The 18,991-nt window shown below is 44.0% G+C and overlaps 1 protein-coding gene across 1 annotated transcript in view; it reads left to right on the top strand.

Moving 5' to 3' along the window:
• The first annotated feature begins 13,848 nt into the window (after positions 1-13,848).
• Positions 13,849-18,991, top strand: part of SPINT1 (serine peptidase inhibitor, Kunitz type 1) — a 46,644-nt gene continuing 41,501 nt past the window's right edge. Inside the window, exon 1 of the mRNA XM_063118863.1 lies at positions 13,849-14,225. Coding sequence (XP_062974933.1) covers positions 13,850-14,225 — 376 coding nt within the window. The 5' untranslated portion in view covers position 13,849. The remainder of the gene's footprint in view (positions 14,226-18,991) is intronic.

The following is an 18,991-nucleotide window of genomic DNA, read 5'->3' as shown; positions in this document are numbered from 1 at the left end:
CCTTCACAAAACTTCCATGAAAGTTAATATTTGGACAGGAAGCACTAAATCACAACATTGATAGTTAATAGCAGCCATGCACAGGCATATGAGTCTATTTAAGTCTACAGAATCTATTAAAGCCTGAGCCAAGATCCGCATTCCATACAAACACAGAGCATAATGTTTTGCAACTATCTTCCAGGCAGTTTTGTAACGATGGCTGGGTTTCAGCACTTTGTTCTGGATGGAAGCCATTAAGCTACATGTTTTACCACCAGTGACCTCCAGCCATCTCTCTGTCAAAATAAACAACTGTTACACCTGCACATGCTCTCTCCCTCTCCCTCTCCCTCTCCCTCTCCCTCCCTCTCTCTCTCTCTCTCTCTCTCTCTCTCACACACACACACACACACACACAAATCCAGAAGACCTTTCTAAAGAGAACCGAGTAAATGTAATCTCTTCACATCGCACTGTCAAGTGGAATGCTTCATTGCAAAAATCATGTGGACTAGTTTCATGATTCTAAATATTTCCAAATCCCAAAGTCACTGGTAGCCATTTCTCTCAAAATCAGGAACCACCAGAAACAACTTTCAAACAAGTCTATTGGATAAGGAAAACATAGTAGGTACGGCAGAAGAGAGTTATAAAACCATAAGAATCCCGCAAAGGGTGTAAGGCTTCAACATTTTTGTTTGTAAAATGAAAAGAAAATATGGCACCTTTCTTTCTTTCTGGCACATTTAGATAGTAGTTGGAGGCAGGAAAATTGCTCCTCCCCTCTGAAATTTGCCCTGAAGTGAAGAGATGATAACAAAGCTTGCAGTGTGCAGACTGGGACTGTTCATTGGGTGGGTGGAACATTTGTCCTTGGCAATGGACCTGCAGAAACCATATGTGCTTTCTTGAACTTTGGCCCATCTGATCGTCCATTTTGAAGATCTGAGGAAGTGAAAACATTCTTCAGACATCTCAGAGTTGTATGTCCAGTGGAGACAGGATGTGTTCAGCTCACCACCATGGATACAACAACAACAACATATAAAGGACATACTTCTGGTGAATTTTGGTAACATGCTGATAGCATATCTCTAAGTATGTTTATTCAGATGTAACCCCAACTGTGACCAATGGGCATTACTTTCTAGTAAATGTGCATAGAATTACAGCCATATATGGTTCTGAAGGAAGAACCCTGAATAGATGAACTAGTGCACCCCACCATTCAGGTGCAGAAAGTTTTTGGTTGTCTGCCAACAGCTGAAAAAATGATGCAGAAAGGTTCTATGGAATTCTAGGGATGCTCAAAGATTTCATTCAGTCCACGTTTTTAATCAAACTGATCTGAATTGCTGTTCCAGGCTAATATTTTGATTTTTGCAGATCTATGAATTTGGCAGTACCTCAAAACCCATACCAAAGTATTTATATAAAAAAACTGTGTTTTAGGATGAAAGGCATACCAAAACATGCTTTTATGGTAAAACGGCATATTTGGGGTGGAGAAATATTTGAAAACGAGTGCAAATGTGCAGGATTTTTTAAAAACAACAACAACAACATTGCACATTGGTGTGGAAACAGAAGAGAATGGACTAATGAATGAACGCATGCTAAACCATAATAGCCCAGAAATACTGCTCTTAATCCTCTTGACTCACCATTTGGGAATTGTTAAGATTAAGAAGTCAGGATATAGGGGGACGCGGCTGTTGCATTGCTTTCAGAATGCGTTCAGGAGACCACCTGATGCGGCTGCTCATTAGAAGGGAACTCTAGGGGCAAATTGCAGAAACACTCATTGCAAAATCCAATAGCACAGTGTTTCCTTGTGGTCTCAGAAGCCTGTCATCCATTCCTTTCCTCCATCTCACATTACTGCTTAGTTGATTGTTAGTCATGATCTACTGAACTCTGGACTCCCTCCCCACTCCCGTATGCCCACACCCCTTCCGTGATTCTACACCCACCATACCAGGACAATTAACCTGGTGGTGGGTGGAGACAGCGGAGCCGAAAAACATGCAAGTCAATATATTGTTTGGCTCTCCCTTAAAAGCAAAGTTGATGTCGTATAAGAACAAGGCAGAGCAGAACCAACGACGGATGAAACAATGTGCAAATTGGAGAGAGCAACTCGAGCCAAAGGTGAGTCTGACACTTCACCTTCTTACATAAAAGATTGCAGGTCAGAGAGTGCCTTTTGGGATCACTGGGTGAAACGCAGAGCTTTAACAACGGAAGTGATGCTGACAGTTAGCCCAGGGACACACCTGGTGTTTTGGGACAACCTGCCAGCATCACTTCTGCTGTTGGAGAAGTGCTTTATGAAGTGACCCAAAAGACACACTTTGACCTGTCAACTCCTACGTGAAGGAACAGTTCATCTTTGGTGGCAACTGTCCTCTACAACATGCCCCCCTCATTTCACTCTGCCATAGATTCTACTCTGCCTTGTTACTCTTGCAACAGAAACAGACATCAAAAGGAAATAAGTAAACAAACACCTGCAAAACATGATACAGTCACACTCACCCCCTTCTCTGAGTGGTGAGAATCTCCAGGGGCTCAATGCCCACCCATGTTTGCTTTCCTTTGGAAGGAGGACATTGAAGGCTTGTTTTGTAATATTTGTGTTTATTTACAAATGCATGGTTTGAAGATTTAGGTAATCCGCTCTTGAAGATTCATTGTGAAATTTGGAGTAAATATAAGAAGGAGTTGCTTTCGAGCGGCTCCCCGTTAACGACGGTAATAATGGTAAAAAAAAATTCTGGAAGATTTGAAGAGTAGATTAAGTAAAGTTTTAATAGAGAAAAAGAAAATGAAATTAAGAGAATGGTTAAGAGGGATGAGTACAAGGAAAGAGATGGAAGCGGTATTAAAAGATAGAAAATTAACTTGGTTAAATTATAGGCAATTGGAACAATGGACTAAAAATTGGATAAGAGAAAATGGAGAGTGTAGAGAGTTGACGAAGTTTGAGAAATTGATTGATAAAAAAGAAATGGATAAGGGAGAAAATACAGTAACAAAAGGTTTAATGAGTCAAATATATACAATATTACTTGAGAAGGGATCGATGGATAGTGTGGGGAAAGTGGTTTGGGAGACAGATTTGAAGATACAGATAGGACAGCAGAGTTGGGAAAGACTTTGGGGACAAAGAGTGTTGAGAAATATGTCAGTGAGAATAAAGGAGAATTATTACAAAATTATTTGGAGGTGGTACCTAACCCCAGTCAAACTAAACAAAATAAATAATCAGCATTCAGCAAATTGTTGGAGAGGTTGTGGTGAAAAAGGAACGTATTTACACATGTGGTGGGAATGTAAATATGTGCAAAAGTTGTGGAAGATGGTGTTTTCTGAGATTGAAGAAATTGTCGGAATGAAAATAGAAGAAACACCAAGGGTTGCATTACTCTCACTACATGAAGATTTCAAAGGTAGTAAAGAAATTAAGGAATTGATAACGAATTTGCTGACTGCAGCAAGGTTGATTGTAGCTAGGAACTGGAAGATTCAAGGGGAATACTCTATTGAAGAGTAGTATAAAGAAGTATGGGAGATTGCTATTAATGATAAATTGACATGTAATATTAAAATGAGAAGAGGAATAACAAAAACGAATGATTTTGAGGCAATCTGGAAACAGTTCCTAGTATTTGTGTTGTCTAAGGGAAGTGGGAAACCACCAGCTGAAGAAACTGAGTTTTTGGAAAGAGGAATAAGGTCCCGAGGTGGAGGGTGCACTTTTAGATTAAGTTTGATTATGTTAATAGACTAAGCGAGAATATGAGATTTTATTGTATCACAATATTATTGTACTAGGTTGTTTTTCTTTAATTGTATGTATTATGTTTAAGTAAAATAAAAAATTTAAAAACAAAAAAACAAAAACAAATGCATGGTTTGAACAGAGCTGGAAGTACATCATCAACCAGACTTCCCCAACCTGGTGCTTTCAAGGCGTGTTGGTCTAAAATACCCAGCATGCCCCAGCCAGTAAAAAAAGGAAAGTTTTCCCCCTTAGAATCTATGAGTAGAATGGAATGTCCCACACACTGATGTAATCATGTCTGCAAATCCTGAATTACACAAAACAGCTCTTAGTATAAGAAAGTTTTGAAAAAATACGCTCCTAGCAAATTTCCAACTTCTCATTGTCCCAACTACTCCTACGCTGAAATTCTTATATGCAAGATCAAAGCATCAATTAAGTGATGAATGATTCGTAATTCTTTTAAAGAAAATAAGGATAGTGAAACAAGGGCTTGGGAATTTAGACTTGAGGCTGGTCCATATTTTCAGCAGTAGCAATCCTGCCTACAGTCCTTGGGTGTACCATTTGGGGGTATCCCATGCACCTGCTAGTCACATGGAGGCTGATATAGATAAGGTCCTTCAAGCAATAACAATATATGAATGGCATTTCAGCTTCATTTTTATGCTCAGAAACTGGCATAATAGCAGTCAAATCTATCACTGCCATCAGGGCCTTTAACTACTGGCTCAAGACGTATTTTCCCCCTCCAACCAGATTACCTAAATTGTGTCTTTTAGAGCAAATGAGAGCCAATTCATCAAATACATTATCTTGGTTCCAGAAACTGATTCCTCAAATTCATTATTATGATTTTTCTTCTCACTCCTCCTCCTCCTCACTACTACTACTACTTTGAATTTAGCTCACAGCAAAGAGGTCTTTAAAGAGAGGGTCTATAGTGTTTCTATTCAGATGGATCTCTGTGCAGTCTCAAGTAATAAGATAGCACCTTGGTTTGCAGAGAATAAGCTTAAATTTGAATGTGAACGCTACCTGACCCTAATTTCTAAACCTCGTCTTAGATTAGCCTTTGCACGATTAAAGATGCAACAAATGAAAACAGCAGTGCTAGAAGGGCATTTTAATAAAATTCCTTATGCTTCGAGACTCTGCCCTTGCCGTAGTGGCAAAGCGGAGGATCTGCCTCATTAGTGGTTCTACTGCCCTATCTATTCTCAATTTCATTCTAAACATTTAGATTGTTTTTTTCAGAATAAGTCCAACTGGTCTGATTCAGAAAGAATATACTTTTTGTTTACATGCAATACCAAGACTGTCCTATTGGCATTGGTCAACTTCGCTCTTACAGCCCAAATGTACAGAGCAAAATTTCTGACCTTGCAGAATGTATGATTTGTTTTAGCATTGCTTTTACTATGCTTGTAACCATTGGTTGAAACAATAAAGCTTTACTACTACTACTACTACTACTACTACTATATATGAATGGAGCCTGTTTTCATGATCACAACTCCACTTTATAGGGATTATTTTTGTAATTGCAAAATAGAGATCACATGAAAGATTGATTCATGTTGGGCTTTCTCCATGGTATCAGCAGACATTCAAGAGTTTTTAGAATAGGGTATTCTGCAACAGTTCATTACACACAATTGCAGATACTGTGAACTGGTCCATACTTTCCAACATTGTCAAAATAAAATTGATGTGCTATGATGATACTTTATGTCAGGGTTCCCATACTGGTCTGGACAAATAATGTCTAGGAAATTTGGTGACTCGCATGCCCCAGAAAAGAAATTTGAAAGCCTTAATCCAGGCTTTCCCAACTGGGCACCCTCCAGATGTTTTTGGCCAGCATGGGTTGGGAATGATGTGAGTTGTTATACAACACACTTGGAAGGCACCCAGTTGGGGAAGTCTGCCTTAAATTTCCTCCAGCATGGCTGGCCGGGGAATGCTGGGAGTTGTAAGACCTTTTTCGGCTTAAACACACATAGGATTGTACCCTTAAAACCCTTGTGTGCAAGATTGTGCTCACATCTTATGTGTACCTATCATAATGTGATCTATTTTCCAGTGTGTCGGACAAACCTAGGCCGTGTCTACACCAGCATTTATTCCAGGATAATATCGAAGTTATCCCCACCAGGCCACATGACACACAGCTGATCCCACTGTGATCTCAGGTCAGCCCCTCAGTTGTTCAGGAATATTGCTGACTGCTTTTGTCACTGCGTTTTTGGCTCTCTTGCTACAATCCCGAAGTCTGCAGCTGGTGTGTCCCCCTTCGCGAAGCTGTTGCGGTTCAGCATGAGCTCCTAGCTTGGTGAACAGCCAATCAGCTGTAAGGGGTGTGTGCATGGGCATCGGCATGTTTCATCGCAGAGTATTTTTTTAAAACAAATATATCTCTGCGCAGGAGTGCATTTTCAACACAGTACCTATCCCCCCTTGTGTTGCTGCGTGTCTGCGCTGGTACACACCTCTCAGGAGTTATTAAAAAAAATATTCCACGCCCCATAGCCATCTGCCTAGTCCTGCCCACTTCTGCTGACACACATTCAGAACCACTGTGACAGGGCACATGTGCTCCTGCAATGGCTCTCTTTTAATTGTGGGAAACATCAATGGTGCGTGCCCCGTGAGCACAACTGAGGAAGCAGGGAACCATCACAATCATTCCTCATCCATTGTGAAAGGGCTATAGCTGTAGATTGGGCCCTAGGATCCAAGTACTATAATCTGATGGATTTTTTTAGACCTCAAATGTACTAGCAAAGTTTTTAGGTCCAGTACTTGAGCAAAGTACACCACTAGCCACATAGATGCTTTGAAGGACATAATTCAGCTATAAGCCACCCATTAGAAGTACTGTAGGCCATGGCTAGACCTATCAGGTCTAGCACGATGGAGGAGGGAGGATCGCAATATGGTTATCACAAGATCTCCCCCTCTGTCTACAAGAGGCACGCGACGTCCTAGGAGGAAGAGGACGTCACGCCCACCATCTTGTTTTGTTTTTTAAAGGAGGAGAGCACAAGTGCTCGACCGCAAAACCGCAAATGTTTTTTTAAAAAACAAATTTCCCAGCTCCTCCCCCCAACCCCCGATGGGCACAGAGCTGAGGAGCTCTGTGCCCCATGCCCAGTTTCCGGCTCCTCGCAGTGTTATTTGTGAGGAGTCAGGACAAACCGCAACACCCAGCCACACGTTCCATGGTCTTGGGATCATCCCAAGACTGTGGAAGAACCGTGAAAAAAGGGTAGGGCAATATCCTGGGGAAAGGGAGGGATCATCCCTCCCTGCTCCTGAGATCCCTATGCATCATGTGAATGCACAGGGGCGATCCCAGGGATATTGCCCCGTCTAGCTATGCTGGGGTCCTTAGAAGTGAAGAAGTATCATTTTAAAGTGTTGTCTGTCGTTCCAAAACATCTCAGTTTTAGCACCAGACAGAACACAGCATTGTCCTGCACTTAAGTTTCCACAAAACTTAAGCGGATGCTCCTTATCAAAAATGCCCCTTGGTTTTGAAAGCTTTGGCAATCCTACTGCACATAAACAGCTGGCACACAGTGTGAGAAAGAAAGGGTGTGTTGACTCTTCAACAAGTGCAACTGGAGAATATGCTTAAACAGTATGGTCCCCTTAAGCAAGCATATATTTCTGGTTACTTACTGTGGCTACTTATAATTGCTTTGACACCCCGCCCCCCCAGTTGTTTCATGGAGGCAACCTCCTGGTTTGGCCCAACATTTTATTTGAATAACAACTGATCTCTGCCCCGTCTAGAACTTTCATGAATGCTTTACAAATTTTCAAGATGCATTTATCCATTTTTTCCATGTTCAACTAAAAAAAAGTTACCCTTTGAACATGGCAAATGTGTTTGAACAAATTTTATGCAGGTGCACTCACCAGCGAATAAAGGCTGGAACTATACATGCTCAAAACCAGAGGATTTGCTGCTGAAAACAGCAGACCTGTGTCATAGTTTCCCCTTTCTTCCCCCAACATGTAGTACAACTGACCTCGTGTTCTGATGTTATGGTGAGCATTTCCCTGTCATTGATGTTGAGTGTGGAGGAGAAACAGACAGTGTTTTATGGCAAGTGTATATTTTATACAACAGAAAATAAATGCTTCTTAGCATTATATACTGTTTTCCGAGAGCAGTGAATATGCTTTTTGTTCAAGTGCCGATTTACTGAGCTAAATGTTGTCCAATCAAAAAATAATAATAGCAGATTTGAATTCCTGACATCAAAAGACATATTTTTAGATCCCCTAATTCAAAAATTTGTGAAAAATAATTTTGAACCCTCTAAATGACATGCCCTAACAGTGCAATGATGTCAGAGTATGGGAGTACTGTACTATACATAAAGGAAGGGAGAATAACAACAGCTCAGTCAGTAGAGCAGCTTTCACCAACATGGCACTTTCCAGACGCTTTGGACTCCAATGCCCATCATCCCCAACTATTAGCCATGCTGGCTGGGGCTGATGGGAATTGTAGTCCAGTAATCGACTGGCCATGGGAAACCCACAAGCAGGACTTGACTGTAACAGCACCTTCCCACCCATGTTCCCCAGCAACTAGTATGCATAAGCACACTGCCTCTGATACTGGAGGCAGCATATAGCCATCAGGACTAGTAACCATTGACAGTATTCTCCTCCATGAATTTGCTCAAGCCCCTTTTAAAGCCATCCAAATTGGTGGCGGTCACATCATGACCTCCAGACTACAACTCCCAGGATTCCCAACCACTGGCTGATGGGAGTTGGAGTCCAAAACATCTGGAGGGCATCACATTGGGGAATGTTGGAGTAGACAATACTGAGCTAGTTGGGCAAATAGTCTGACCTGGTATAAGACAGCTTCCTATGCCTTGGATGGCAGACTCACATTGAACTGGTTCACATGACATAGCGGGTTTATCACGGGGTATGTAACCCACGATGAATCATGTTGTATGTGGTTGCCATTTTTAATATGCAACTCCTAATTGGCGTGATTGGGGTGGGTGGCGTTTTGGGCAAACCCAGCCATCCTGGGGTATTCAAGGATTAAACAACCATCCATAACCCTTGATTAGGATTAGGTGAGGGTTGTTTAACCCTCGATTAACCCATGATAGCCAGATTTACATAACACACTGCATGAGCTGTGCCGTGGCTCATTGTGGGTTAAATAACTCTTGATGAACTGGCCATGTCATGTGAACTGCTCTATTCTGTAGCATTCTTTCATGCTTCTGAGAGGAGGGCATCAAACAGAGATATGGCTCCAGGGAATGTGTGAAGTGACCTGCAGAATAAAGGCTTATGCAGATTTTCCCCCCTCCAGGAAGTACTGCAGATTGGCTGATGTGCCATGCAATCCTGTACATGTTTACTTGGAAGTAAGTCCCACTGTGCCTAATGGGGCTCCCTCCCTAGTAAGTACTCTTAAAATTCCAGCCTCAAGAATTCAGGGCCTAAATTTCTCCAGGTACTTGATGCTACATATATATATATATATATATATATATATATATATATATATATTTGCAAACAAAGATCATGAGTCAGTTCTTGTCCCCAATGTAGAAAGTTCTAGTATTCCATTAAGCATCATAATGACTATGTGACATGGGACATTCTTCTGAATTACCATACAGCAAAATTCAGTCAGCAAAAAATAAAAACCCCTCCTTAAGGGGCAAGTAAACAACTCCTCTGATTTCTAACCATTGGGCAAAAAAGAGATGCATGTCAGATAGACAGAGATGAGTGTGAAAAAGGCAGTATTTTCACTTGACTGCCTGTTCAGGGCAGACAGATTCTATGGAAAGTCAAAACTGGGCCTATGTTATGGACCCAGTATTTATTCTTGATAAGAATTTGTGTCAATCTGTGGAAAGAGCAAACAAAGAAAGAGTTAAGAGAGAGAAACAGCACACAAATTAGTTGACCTTAGATAAGCAGGCATACTGGACATTCTGATGCTGCCTATATTAAGAGGCATGTTTTTATCAGCAGTTTATGTTTCGGAGGCTGTCAGTATATTTTTCTTTTTCACCCTGATCTCACTAGCAGTGGTATGTTAGCAGAAAACACCTTGTAGGGCTTTGCTGGACTGCTCTGTTCTGTTCATTACATTAGAATGCTGGATAAAGAGCGGGAGCCCAAATCTAAAGCAGCTTCTGAGCCCCAGGCATTTATGCTGTGGTGTCTAATGTCAGTATTTTCTAAGGAGATGTTTGAAGGATGCTTCTAATACAATTTTTTTTTACAGGCATGCATCTCAAGACAAAATCCCAGTGGCATGAAAAAGGATTGACCATGTATTAGAGACAATTATTTGTTTGTGGCAAGAAGAGCTTGCCTTGGGCTAGTCACTGCCTCTCATCCTAATTGGCCTCACAGGATTGTTGTGAGGATAGAATGGGAGGGGAGAATCGCGCACCCCACTCTGAACTCCTTGGGGGAAAGGACAGGATCCAATTGTGTTATTTATAAATGAAGTGAACAACTATCTTCCTTGTTGAAGTCATTCTTTCTGTTTGCTCTAAGAGGTACTCTCCCCTCCCCCGGTTTTGTTTTTTGTTTTGGCTTAGCGCTGTGGGCAGCTATTGAGGAAGCACAATGTGGAAGTCTCTTAATCAGTTTCAACCAGTCAAACTGATTGTGCTTCCTGTACCGCTCATCTTCATCTCAGCAACAAATCCAAATGAAGTCTTAAGCCAAAATCTGGGGAAACTTTTGTTATTATTTTCATGCCATAATATAAGAAGAGCCCTGCTGGATCAGCCCAAAGGCCCATCTAGTCATAGAACCATAGAATAGCAGAGTTGGAAGGGGCCTACAAGGCCATCGAGTCCAACCCCCTGCTTAATGCAGGAATCCACCCTAAAGCATCCCCGACAGATGATTGTCCAGCTGCCTCTTGAAAGCCTCTAGTGTGGGAGAGCCCACAACCTCCCTAGGTAACTGATTCCATTGTCGCACTGCTCTAACAGTCAGGATGTTTTTCCTGATGTCCAGCTGGAATCTGGCTTCCTTTAACTTGAGTCCATTATTCCGTGTCCTGCACTCTCGGAAACATCCTGTTTCACCCAGTGGCCAATCAGATGCTCATGGGAAGCCCACAAGCTGGGCATGAAAACAATTAGCTCTCCCTCACTGTTGATCCACCCCAACTACTATTCTATGGAATACTGCTTCTGAATATGGAAGCCCAATTTAGTTATATCAGCAGTGAATCTGATGGGCTTCCCCAGATGTCAGTTGCACTGGGTCTATAGTTGGAAGGCAGAAAAAAATGACCTGGTTAGCATGACACAACGATCTATGCTTACGTGTCATGCTGGACACTCACAGGCACCATTTTTGCATGGTGCCACAGAGGTGCCTACCTTGCCATGGCTTGTCATGTTGTGTGAACCCAGAGGTTGTTTGAGTGTTAGACAATCCTCAACTAATCCATGGCTTGTTCATGCAACACAACAAGCCATGGCAAATTGGGCGCCCATAGATGCCATGCAAAAATGGTGCTCACAGATACCTAGCACAAGGCAACAGCTCCCATGGATAAATTAAGCCATGACTGGCTGTTGTGTTGTGTGAACCAGGCCAATATGTGTCAACTTCACCTTACCCCTCAATTATCTGGGTAGCAGAATTGGGAAAGCTGCCATGAGAATAGAAAATAAAAGATATAACTAATAAAAAGTATACTGGTCTGAAGCATATATCTCGCCCCACTCCTTAAAGTAGGGATGGGCAACTGGTGACCTTCCAGTTGTTTTGGCCTTCAGCTTCCATGATACCTCACCATCGACTCTGCTAGCTAGGACTGATGAGAGCTGGAGGGTAAAACATCTGCTTTAAAGAACTGAGACCTGGAATAGACCAAAAAAAAAAAAAAAACCCACCCCACATGATCATCTATGCTGGGCTTTTCTTCTTCTTTCTTTTTTCAAGTTATAGCAGCTGTGGTGGTGGTTGTAGTGGTTGGTAATTTGGGGGCCCGGCAGGGGGATTGGCTCACCCCCATACTATTTTCCTAGTGAACCCCCCACAGCTTTTATTTGCCTTCAAAGATGTCATTTGCTATAATGGCACTTTTGGGGCAAGGAAAGCTTGGGGAATTTTTGGTGGAAAAACCAGCATGGGGGGGGGGAGAGCAAGACCCCATCCCTATCTGCTGCTGTCCCATCCCCAATTGCAAACCCCCTCCATAGCTGCAATTTCTTTTTGTAAACAACAAACAGATCTGGGATGCACAATCATGTGCTAAACCTATAATCTACTGTGGGACCTACTCCCGTTACAGACATCTCCAGCTGCATGGCTGTGCCTTCTGAAACATGGTGTTCTCCTTCTTCGTCTGAAATCCCATAGGATAGGATTTAGTGCTGTGAAGCCCCCCTAAGTCAGCACTGTCTGCTTTGGCTGGCAGCCGCTCTTCAAGGTCTCAGGGAGTGAGCTTTCTTTCCCAGCCTTTCTGCCTGACATCATTTCCCTGGAGATACTTGGCTGGGGCTGAACCTGAGACATCTTCTACATGAAAAACATGTATTCTGCCACTGAGCTTTCGCACCCCACCCCCAAGAAATGTATTTCTTAATTAGGCACTAGGTTTCCATTTATTTTATACGTAGAAGCCTTTCACACTGATCAAATTCTAATCAAATACAGATATCTATTTATTTTTTACTATTATAGATAGATATACACCTACATGTACACACACCTTATATATGCTATACAACCTAATGCACTTTTCCTGCTGGCTGGGGAATGCTGGGAGTTGTGGGATTTTTCTCTGTCTAAACATGCATAGGTTTGTGCCCTTATATATCCAGCCTTTCATGAGATACTGAGTTTCTCTTTAGGCTGTTTTGCTTTAGTTGTCCCACAAAGATATCCATGATAGGATCTTTAGTGATTTTGTATTGTTATGTGCGTTCTTTTTTATTGCCTGTATTTTTCACTTTGTTTCAAAATAAAATAAACTTCCATAGCAAATTTGGCAAAATACGTAAGTGGATGTTTGCTCAAAACCAAACACTCACTCTTGGAGTGGAAGATTCACAAATGAAATTCCACACGATGTATGTCATCTGTAGATAATGTAGGCAATGAGTAAAAAAGAAGAAGGAGCTTATTTCCACACTGGAGAGCTAAGAAATGGGTGATGCTCTCAAGTCTCCCGTGCTTTCACATTCCCTTCCTGACCTGAAAAGGTCTCCAAACACGTCCAGATGGGGACAGGTGGGGACATTTTCTCCCCTTTTACAGAAATGCCTCGACAAGACTCTGCCTCCCTTTTTTTCTGGTCTGGTCCAAAGTAAATAAGACTAGGCAGGGCTGCGTGTCCAGGCGTTGGATTTCACTTCCTGTCACCTGGAGTCCTTTGTCTGTTCCTGAACGCTACTTAAGGGCACACCTGGAGCTCGGGCAGGCAGGGGTTAAAGGTAAGATCCGTCCGCACGGAAGGGAAACACCCTCTCCGGCTGCAGAACAGCCTATGAGTCAGTTTCACCTGAAACTCTACAGGTAGTGAAGGAAGCAAAGAAGGGAAATAGAGCGTCGCTCGGCCAAGAAGAGGAAGCAACAGCAGGGCTCGAGAGGGAGAAGGAGCCGCACGGAATCGAAGGCCCTGGGCTGGGAGAACTTGCAGCTTCCGAAGGAAAATTCCCAGCCGGCCACTTCGCTCTGGGGTAGGGGGACAGACACGGATGCTGCGTCTTCAAAAGGAAGCGTCCGACGGACACCATCTGGGAACGGGCGAGGGGGTCTGGAAACAACTTTAGCAAACCCCCCCCCCCTTGCGACCGGAGCGCGAGAGTTAAAGGGCGAGGAAGAAGTTGCCCAACAACCGTCCTTCGCCTTCCCTTGGCGATCTTTCTCTGCGACTGGCGCGTATCTCCCTCCGCGCCCCCGCGGTCTTTGGGAAGCGCGAGGATCCATTGGCCCGGACCTTCCCTGGACGAGGAGGACTGCGTGTGCGCGCCCAAGATGGTCGGAAGTCGAAGCCAGCCCCAGGCCGTCGCCGCCCTGCTGACCATTCCCCTGGCTATGGCGTTGCTAGCTGGTGCGCAGAAAGGCGCCTCTTTCGGGGAGAGCTGCCTGGCCCATTTCACAGCTGGCTTGCCGGAGTTTGTCCTGGACACGGACGCCTCGGTGCAGAACGGCGCCACCTTCTTGTCCTCGCCGGAAGTGGAGCGGGGTCGGGACTGCGTGCGGGCCTGCTGCAAGGACCCTCATTGCAACTTGGCCCTCGTGGAGCAGGTCCCGGGCGGCGACCACGACGCCGTCCAGAGCTGCTTTCTCCTCGACTGCCTCTACGACCAGGCCTTCGTCTGCAAGTTCGCCAGGAAGGACGGCTTCCTCAACTACGTGAAGAGGGACGTCTACGACGCCTATGTGGCCATGCGGGAACAAAGGCACCATAGTAAGAAGGAGGCGAGCGGGGTTGTGTTTGGGGGGGCTCATGTCAAGGCTTGTACAAATGGGCATGGAGAGAATAGCTTTCCCCAGCCTGGGGCTCTCTAGATGTCTGTGGACTTCAACTCCCATCAGCTCCAGCCAGCATGTCCACTGGTCAGGAATGTTGGGAGTTGCAATCCAAAGCAACAGGACCAGCCCACCAGGTTGGGAGTAGAATCGGTGGCGGCTGGTGCCCGTTGGACCTGGTGGGGCAGATACGCAGTCTTCTAGTAAGGTTGTCAGAGAGGGCAGCGGGAGATCATGCCATGCATTGGAGCAAATGAACATGGTTGTGGTGGGATTTCTCTGCCACAGGTGGGTGGGGAAGAGATAGAGGGTTGCCACCACCATTCACCCCCAATACAGAGCCACCTCTGGGAAGAACTCAATTTGTCTCCCTCTCTTGCAATAGTAGACTTAGGGAGAGGCCCTCCATGAAGCTGATTGGGGCCGGGCAAAAAGGGAAGAAGACACATTCATGGCAGAGATAAGCCTTTCTCATAAGGGCAACGTATCTTGCCTACAGCAGCCTTCCCCAACCGGGTGACCTCCTGATGTTTGTAGCTATAACTCCCCATCAGCCCGGATCAGTGGTTGTGCTGACAGGGGAGGTGGAAGTTGGAATCCAAACATCTGGAGGGCACCAGACTAGGAAGGGCTGCCCTACGAAGTTGAAGGCAGTATACCTTTCAATAGCAGTGGGTCGGGAACAATGATGTGGGAGGGCTATTGCCCCTGTGCCTTGCTTGTGAACTTCCTAGGGGTGTCTGGTTGGCCACTGCAGGAAATGCAGCACGGCTGTTCTTACGTTCTTATAATTGTCAGAAAAAACTCTTTCAACACTCTTCCTTTTTAAAAGGTTTCGACAAACAAATGGAGGATAAGTCTGTTAACAGCGGTTTGGTTTCAACTGCTAAACTGAACAGCCATGTCCAAGAACAGATGCTGGGCACCAATGACATAGTTCCATGCCCTTATCATGATCACTAAGAGGTCTTTTGGTCACTGCTATTGGAAACAGAATGGTGGACCCGATGGACTTCGTTCTGATCCAGCGAGATAACTAATAAGTTGTTGTGTGTGAGTATTTTAAAAAAATACTTCGCATTGCTAAGTATTTCTTTAAAATGCACTCTTTTTATCATTCATTAAAAGATTTCTGGACTTCTCCCTGGAAAACAGCAATACTGCCCAATAAGTCCCAATTTCCTTTACATATCAAACTAGCCTCCTCCTCCCCTGTTATGACATCTGTTTGTGTGCGCCTAGTTGTGTGCGCAGGTTGGATTTTCAATCATTCACATGATGAAAATCCAACCTGCATCCCATTTAGGCATGGAGGTGGGAGAATAGGACATGGAGGAGCACTTCCATGAACAAAACGGTAACATGGGAAAGGACACTAAAGGCCTTTCTGAATGATTTGGTATTTGGCACACCAATGCACAGATATTGTCTGTCTTTTGTGTGCTGTCTAGGTGGCCTCCCTCAAGGCTGTGCTTCTGTTTTCGGGATAGTGTTCTTCCCAGCCACTACATTTGCTGTATTTTGTGCCTGTGAGGAGAAACAACATATGACCAAATAGTGCCCCAGGCAAGGAGCATCTTTGGTATGCCCACCTCACCCCCTTCATTTGTTTTACTTTTGGATCCCTTGGAGTTTTTCCTGCTTTTTAAAAGCTCATTTCACAACTGATACACAATTTGCACACATGACTTTTTCCTGTTATGTAAGACAATAAATTTGGACGCATGGATTTGATAACCATCACTCATGCACATACTGTTTGATTGGGCCCACTGATCTTGAAAATGTTCTGTGAGTACTGCTCCCCGAATGCTCATGTAACACTGGTTGTCCAGGTCAGTGCGGTCAGCTTCACAAGTGAAATGAATTGTTTGCATTGGGTGGAGAGTTGAGTAGCTGGCCTTGACAGGTGGCCCCCAGTGTTCCAGGCAGTTGCATGGGTCATCAGCCCTGCCTAGGAAAGTATCCACCACCTCCCCGAAAATGGCACCCATGACTGTTGTGATGACTATCTGATTGTAGGAAGGTCATGGGCAGCTACGAGTTATATGCAGTGATGTTGTGTTGTCTAATTCCCTATTTATGTCTTTGATGGCTGTGTATTACTTCACCTTAAAAACAAGAAAAGTGAACAACAGCCTGGCTACCACTCACCAAACAAAAGCTATCCCGCCCCCCGCAACAAGTCTCCACCCATCTATGGCATGGTGATATGATACTGTGTCTCTTGCACTAGGTCCAGGTTATTGGAATGTCATGTTAAGTACACAGCCATTGCCCCTGTAATCATGTGGAAATTCCCCAGGAGGCAGGTGGGTGAAATAGAAACAGTAGTAGACTTGGACCACGGAAACTTTGGTTCAAATCCCCTGCTCAGCCACTAAACTTACTTGGAGACTTGTGCTAGATAAACTGTGAAAGCCTCATGGAGCTTGCGCTGAGCTCCTTGGAAGGAGGGACAGCAAATATGTGTGAAAGAAATGGCACACATGCCGCTTACTAAGGTCCAGTCTAACACAGGTCCAGTAAAGACTGTAGGAAGAGACCATGCAGGTTGGCCAAATGATATGGTTCATTATTACTATTAGCATTTACATCCTGTTGGAGCCCAAGGCAGTGTAGTGCAGTGTAGTGCTTTAGGGTGGATTCCTGCATTGAGCAGGGGGTTGGACTCGATGGCCTTGTAGGCCCCTTCCAACTCTGCTATTCTATGATTCTATGATCTTCTTCTCCATTTTATCCTCACAACAACTCTGTAAGGTAGGTTAGGCTGAGAGTCAGTGGCTGACCCAAAGTCACCTGGTAAACTTCATGGCCGAGTGGGGACATGAACCCGGGTCTCCCCAATCCAATATTCTAACCGCTACATCACACTGGATTTCATTCCTAATGGGTGTTACTGGAGACAGTCGCGGTTTAGATCAGCTTTCTCCAATCTGGCGCTCTCCAGATGTTTTGGATTATGACTCCCATGAGCCCCAGCCAGCAAGGCCAGTGGTCACTAGTGCTGGGAGTTGTAGCCTGAAACAGCTGGAAGATACCAGGTTGGAGAAGGTTAGGTTACCGTAATGTGTTATATGTGGTGCTGGCCTTGAAAGCTTCAACTGGTTCAGGATGTGGCTGCTAGACTGTTAACAGGTGTGGTCAAATGGGATCACTTACACCAATTCAAGGTGCTGCTTTTGACCTTTAAAACCCTAAATGGCTTATTGCCCAAATACCTGAAGCCGCGTTTCTCCCTACCATGCACACATTATGTGTTAACAAGGAGAGAGCCTTCTCTGCTATGGTGCACCGCTTGTGGAACACCCCAGAGATGTCTGATTGGCTCTGATTTTACTATCTTTTTGGTACCAGGTTAAAACATTTCATTTGCCCATGCGTTCTTATGTGTTTCTCATTTATTTTTTTTACTGCCTTTTAAAATTGTGTTATGAAAAAGTCTGCTTAGTTTGTCATTTATTTTTTACTGCCTTTTAAAATTGTTTTATTAAATAGTCAGCTTAGTTTTCATTGTATCTTCTGATTATGTGACTGGTTCTGGGTCTCTTTCTGTACACCAGTCTATCTTTTTCATGAAGGGTGGTTCAAAAGCCACTCTAATAAATAAAAATAAATGGCGCCAGACCATGGGAAGCATTCCAACAACACGTGACTCGGCCCTGAAATGTGCAATCAGCAGATGCAGAAGGGCAAGTGGGGTGTAATGCAGCCATCTAAATTATTTTTTTATTATTATTTTTTCCTTTGGCTGAAGTGCATCTTGACTCCTGGATGTCCAGACAGTGATGGGAGAGACGCCGCTTTTGCTTTTTACAGGAAAGCCTTAAGACAGTGTACTTCACCGCAAGGCCCAGGGGCCTCTGGTGGTTCCCAATCACCTTGAGTGCAGTTGTCCACTCTCTGCCTCCCCCAGTTCTCTCTCTTGCTCTTGTTGCTCTCTTGCTCTTGTCTGCTCACTTTCGGCAGGGGCTCTCTACCTTTGCTTTGCTTGCCTTAGCAGTGGGCTGCCTGCTTGGGTTTACTGGAGGAGGCTTTGGGGCCCTTCAGCACTAAGGTGGCAGCAGGGGGAGAGGAAAACACAGGAGCAATCGGTCTATTGCCTGTGGTGGGTGAAAAGACTTACAGCCAATTCTGGCACGCAGCATTGCTACTTGATTGGGGACAGGGGAGAGGAGAGACCACCCCGCTACTGCCCAGGAAAGCCCCCCAAGCAGCTTCAGTGATGGTGCCTGGAGCCAACGTGGCTCCTGCTTGAAAAATAGTGAAGATCACTAGGACGAAAATTCCTTCACGTGCATCATTTAACAAGTCTGTTGATCTTCCAATTCCAAGTTTTGAAAGCAGTATTTTAAGCGCTCCATTGCTTGGAAACGTGTCCCTTTTACTAAAAGTTCTTTACATTTCCATTCTAACCCCCGTACAATGGATGTGTTTTAAAATTTGTAAATTATTATTATTATTTATTTATTTATATAGCACCATCAATGTACATGGTGCTGTACAGAGTAAAACAATAAAATAGCAAAACCCTGCTGCATAGGCTTACATTCTATAAAATCATAATAAAACAATAAGAAGGGGAAGAGAATGCACCAAACAGGCACAGGGTAGAGTAAAACTAACAGTATAAAAGTCAGAACAAAATCAAGTTTTAAAATTATTAGAATGTAAGCCTATGCAGCAGGGTCTTGCTATTTATTG

The sequence above is a fragment of the Elgaria multicarinata genome, chromosome 2, assembly GCF_023053635.1.
Source record: "Elgaria multicarinata webbii isolate HBS135686 ecotype San Diego chromosome 2, rElgMul1.1.pri, whole genome shotgun sequence".
NCBI lineage: Eukaryota > Metazoa > Chordata > Lepidosauria > Squamata > Anguidae > Elgaria > Elgaria multicarinata.
Note: the sequence above shows the minus strand (reverse complement) of the source record. Positions and strands in the feature narration are given on the sequence as shown.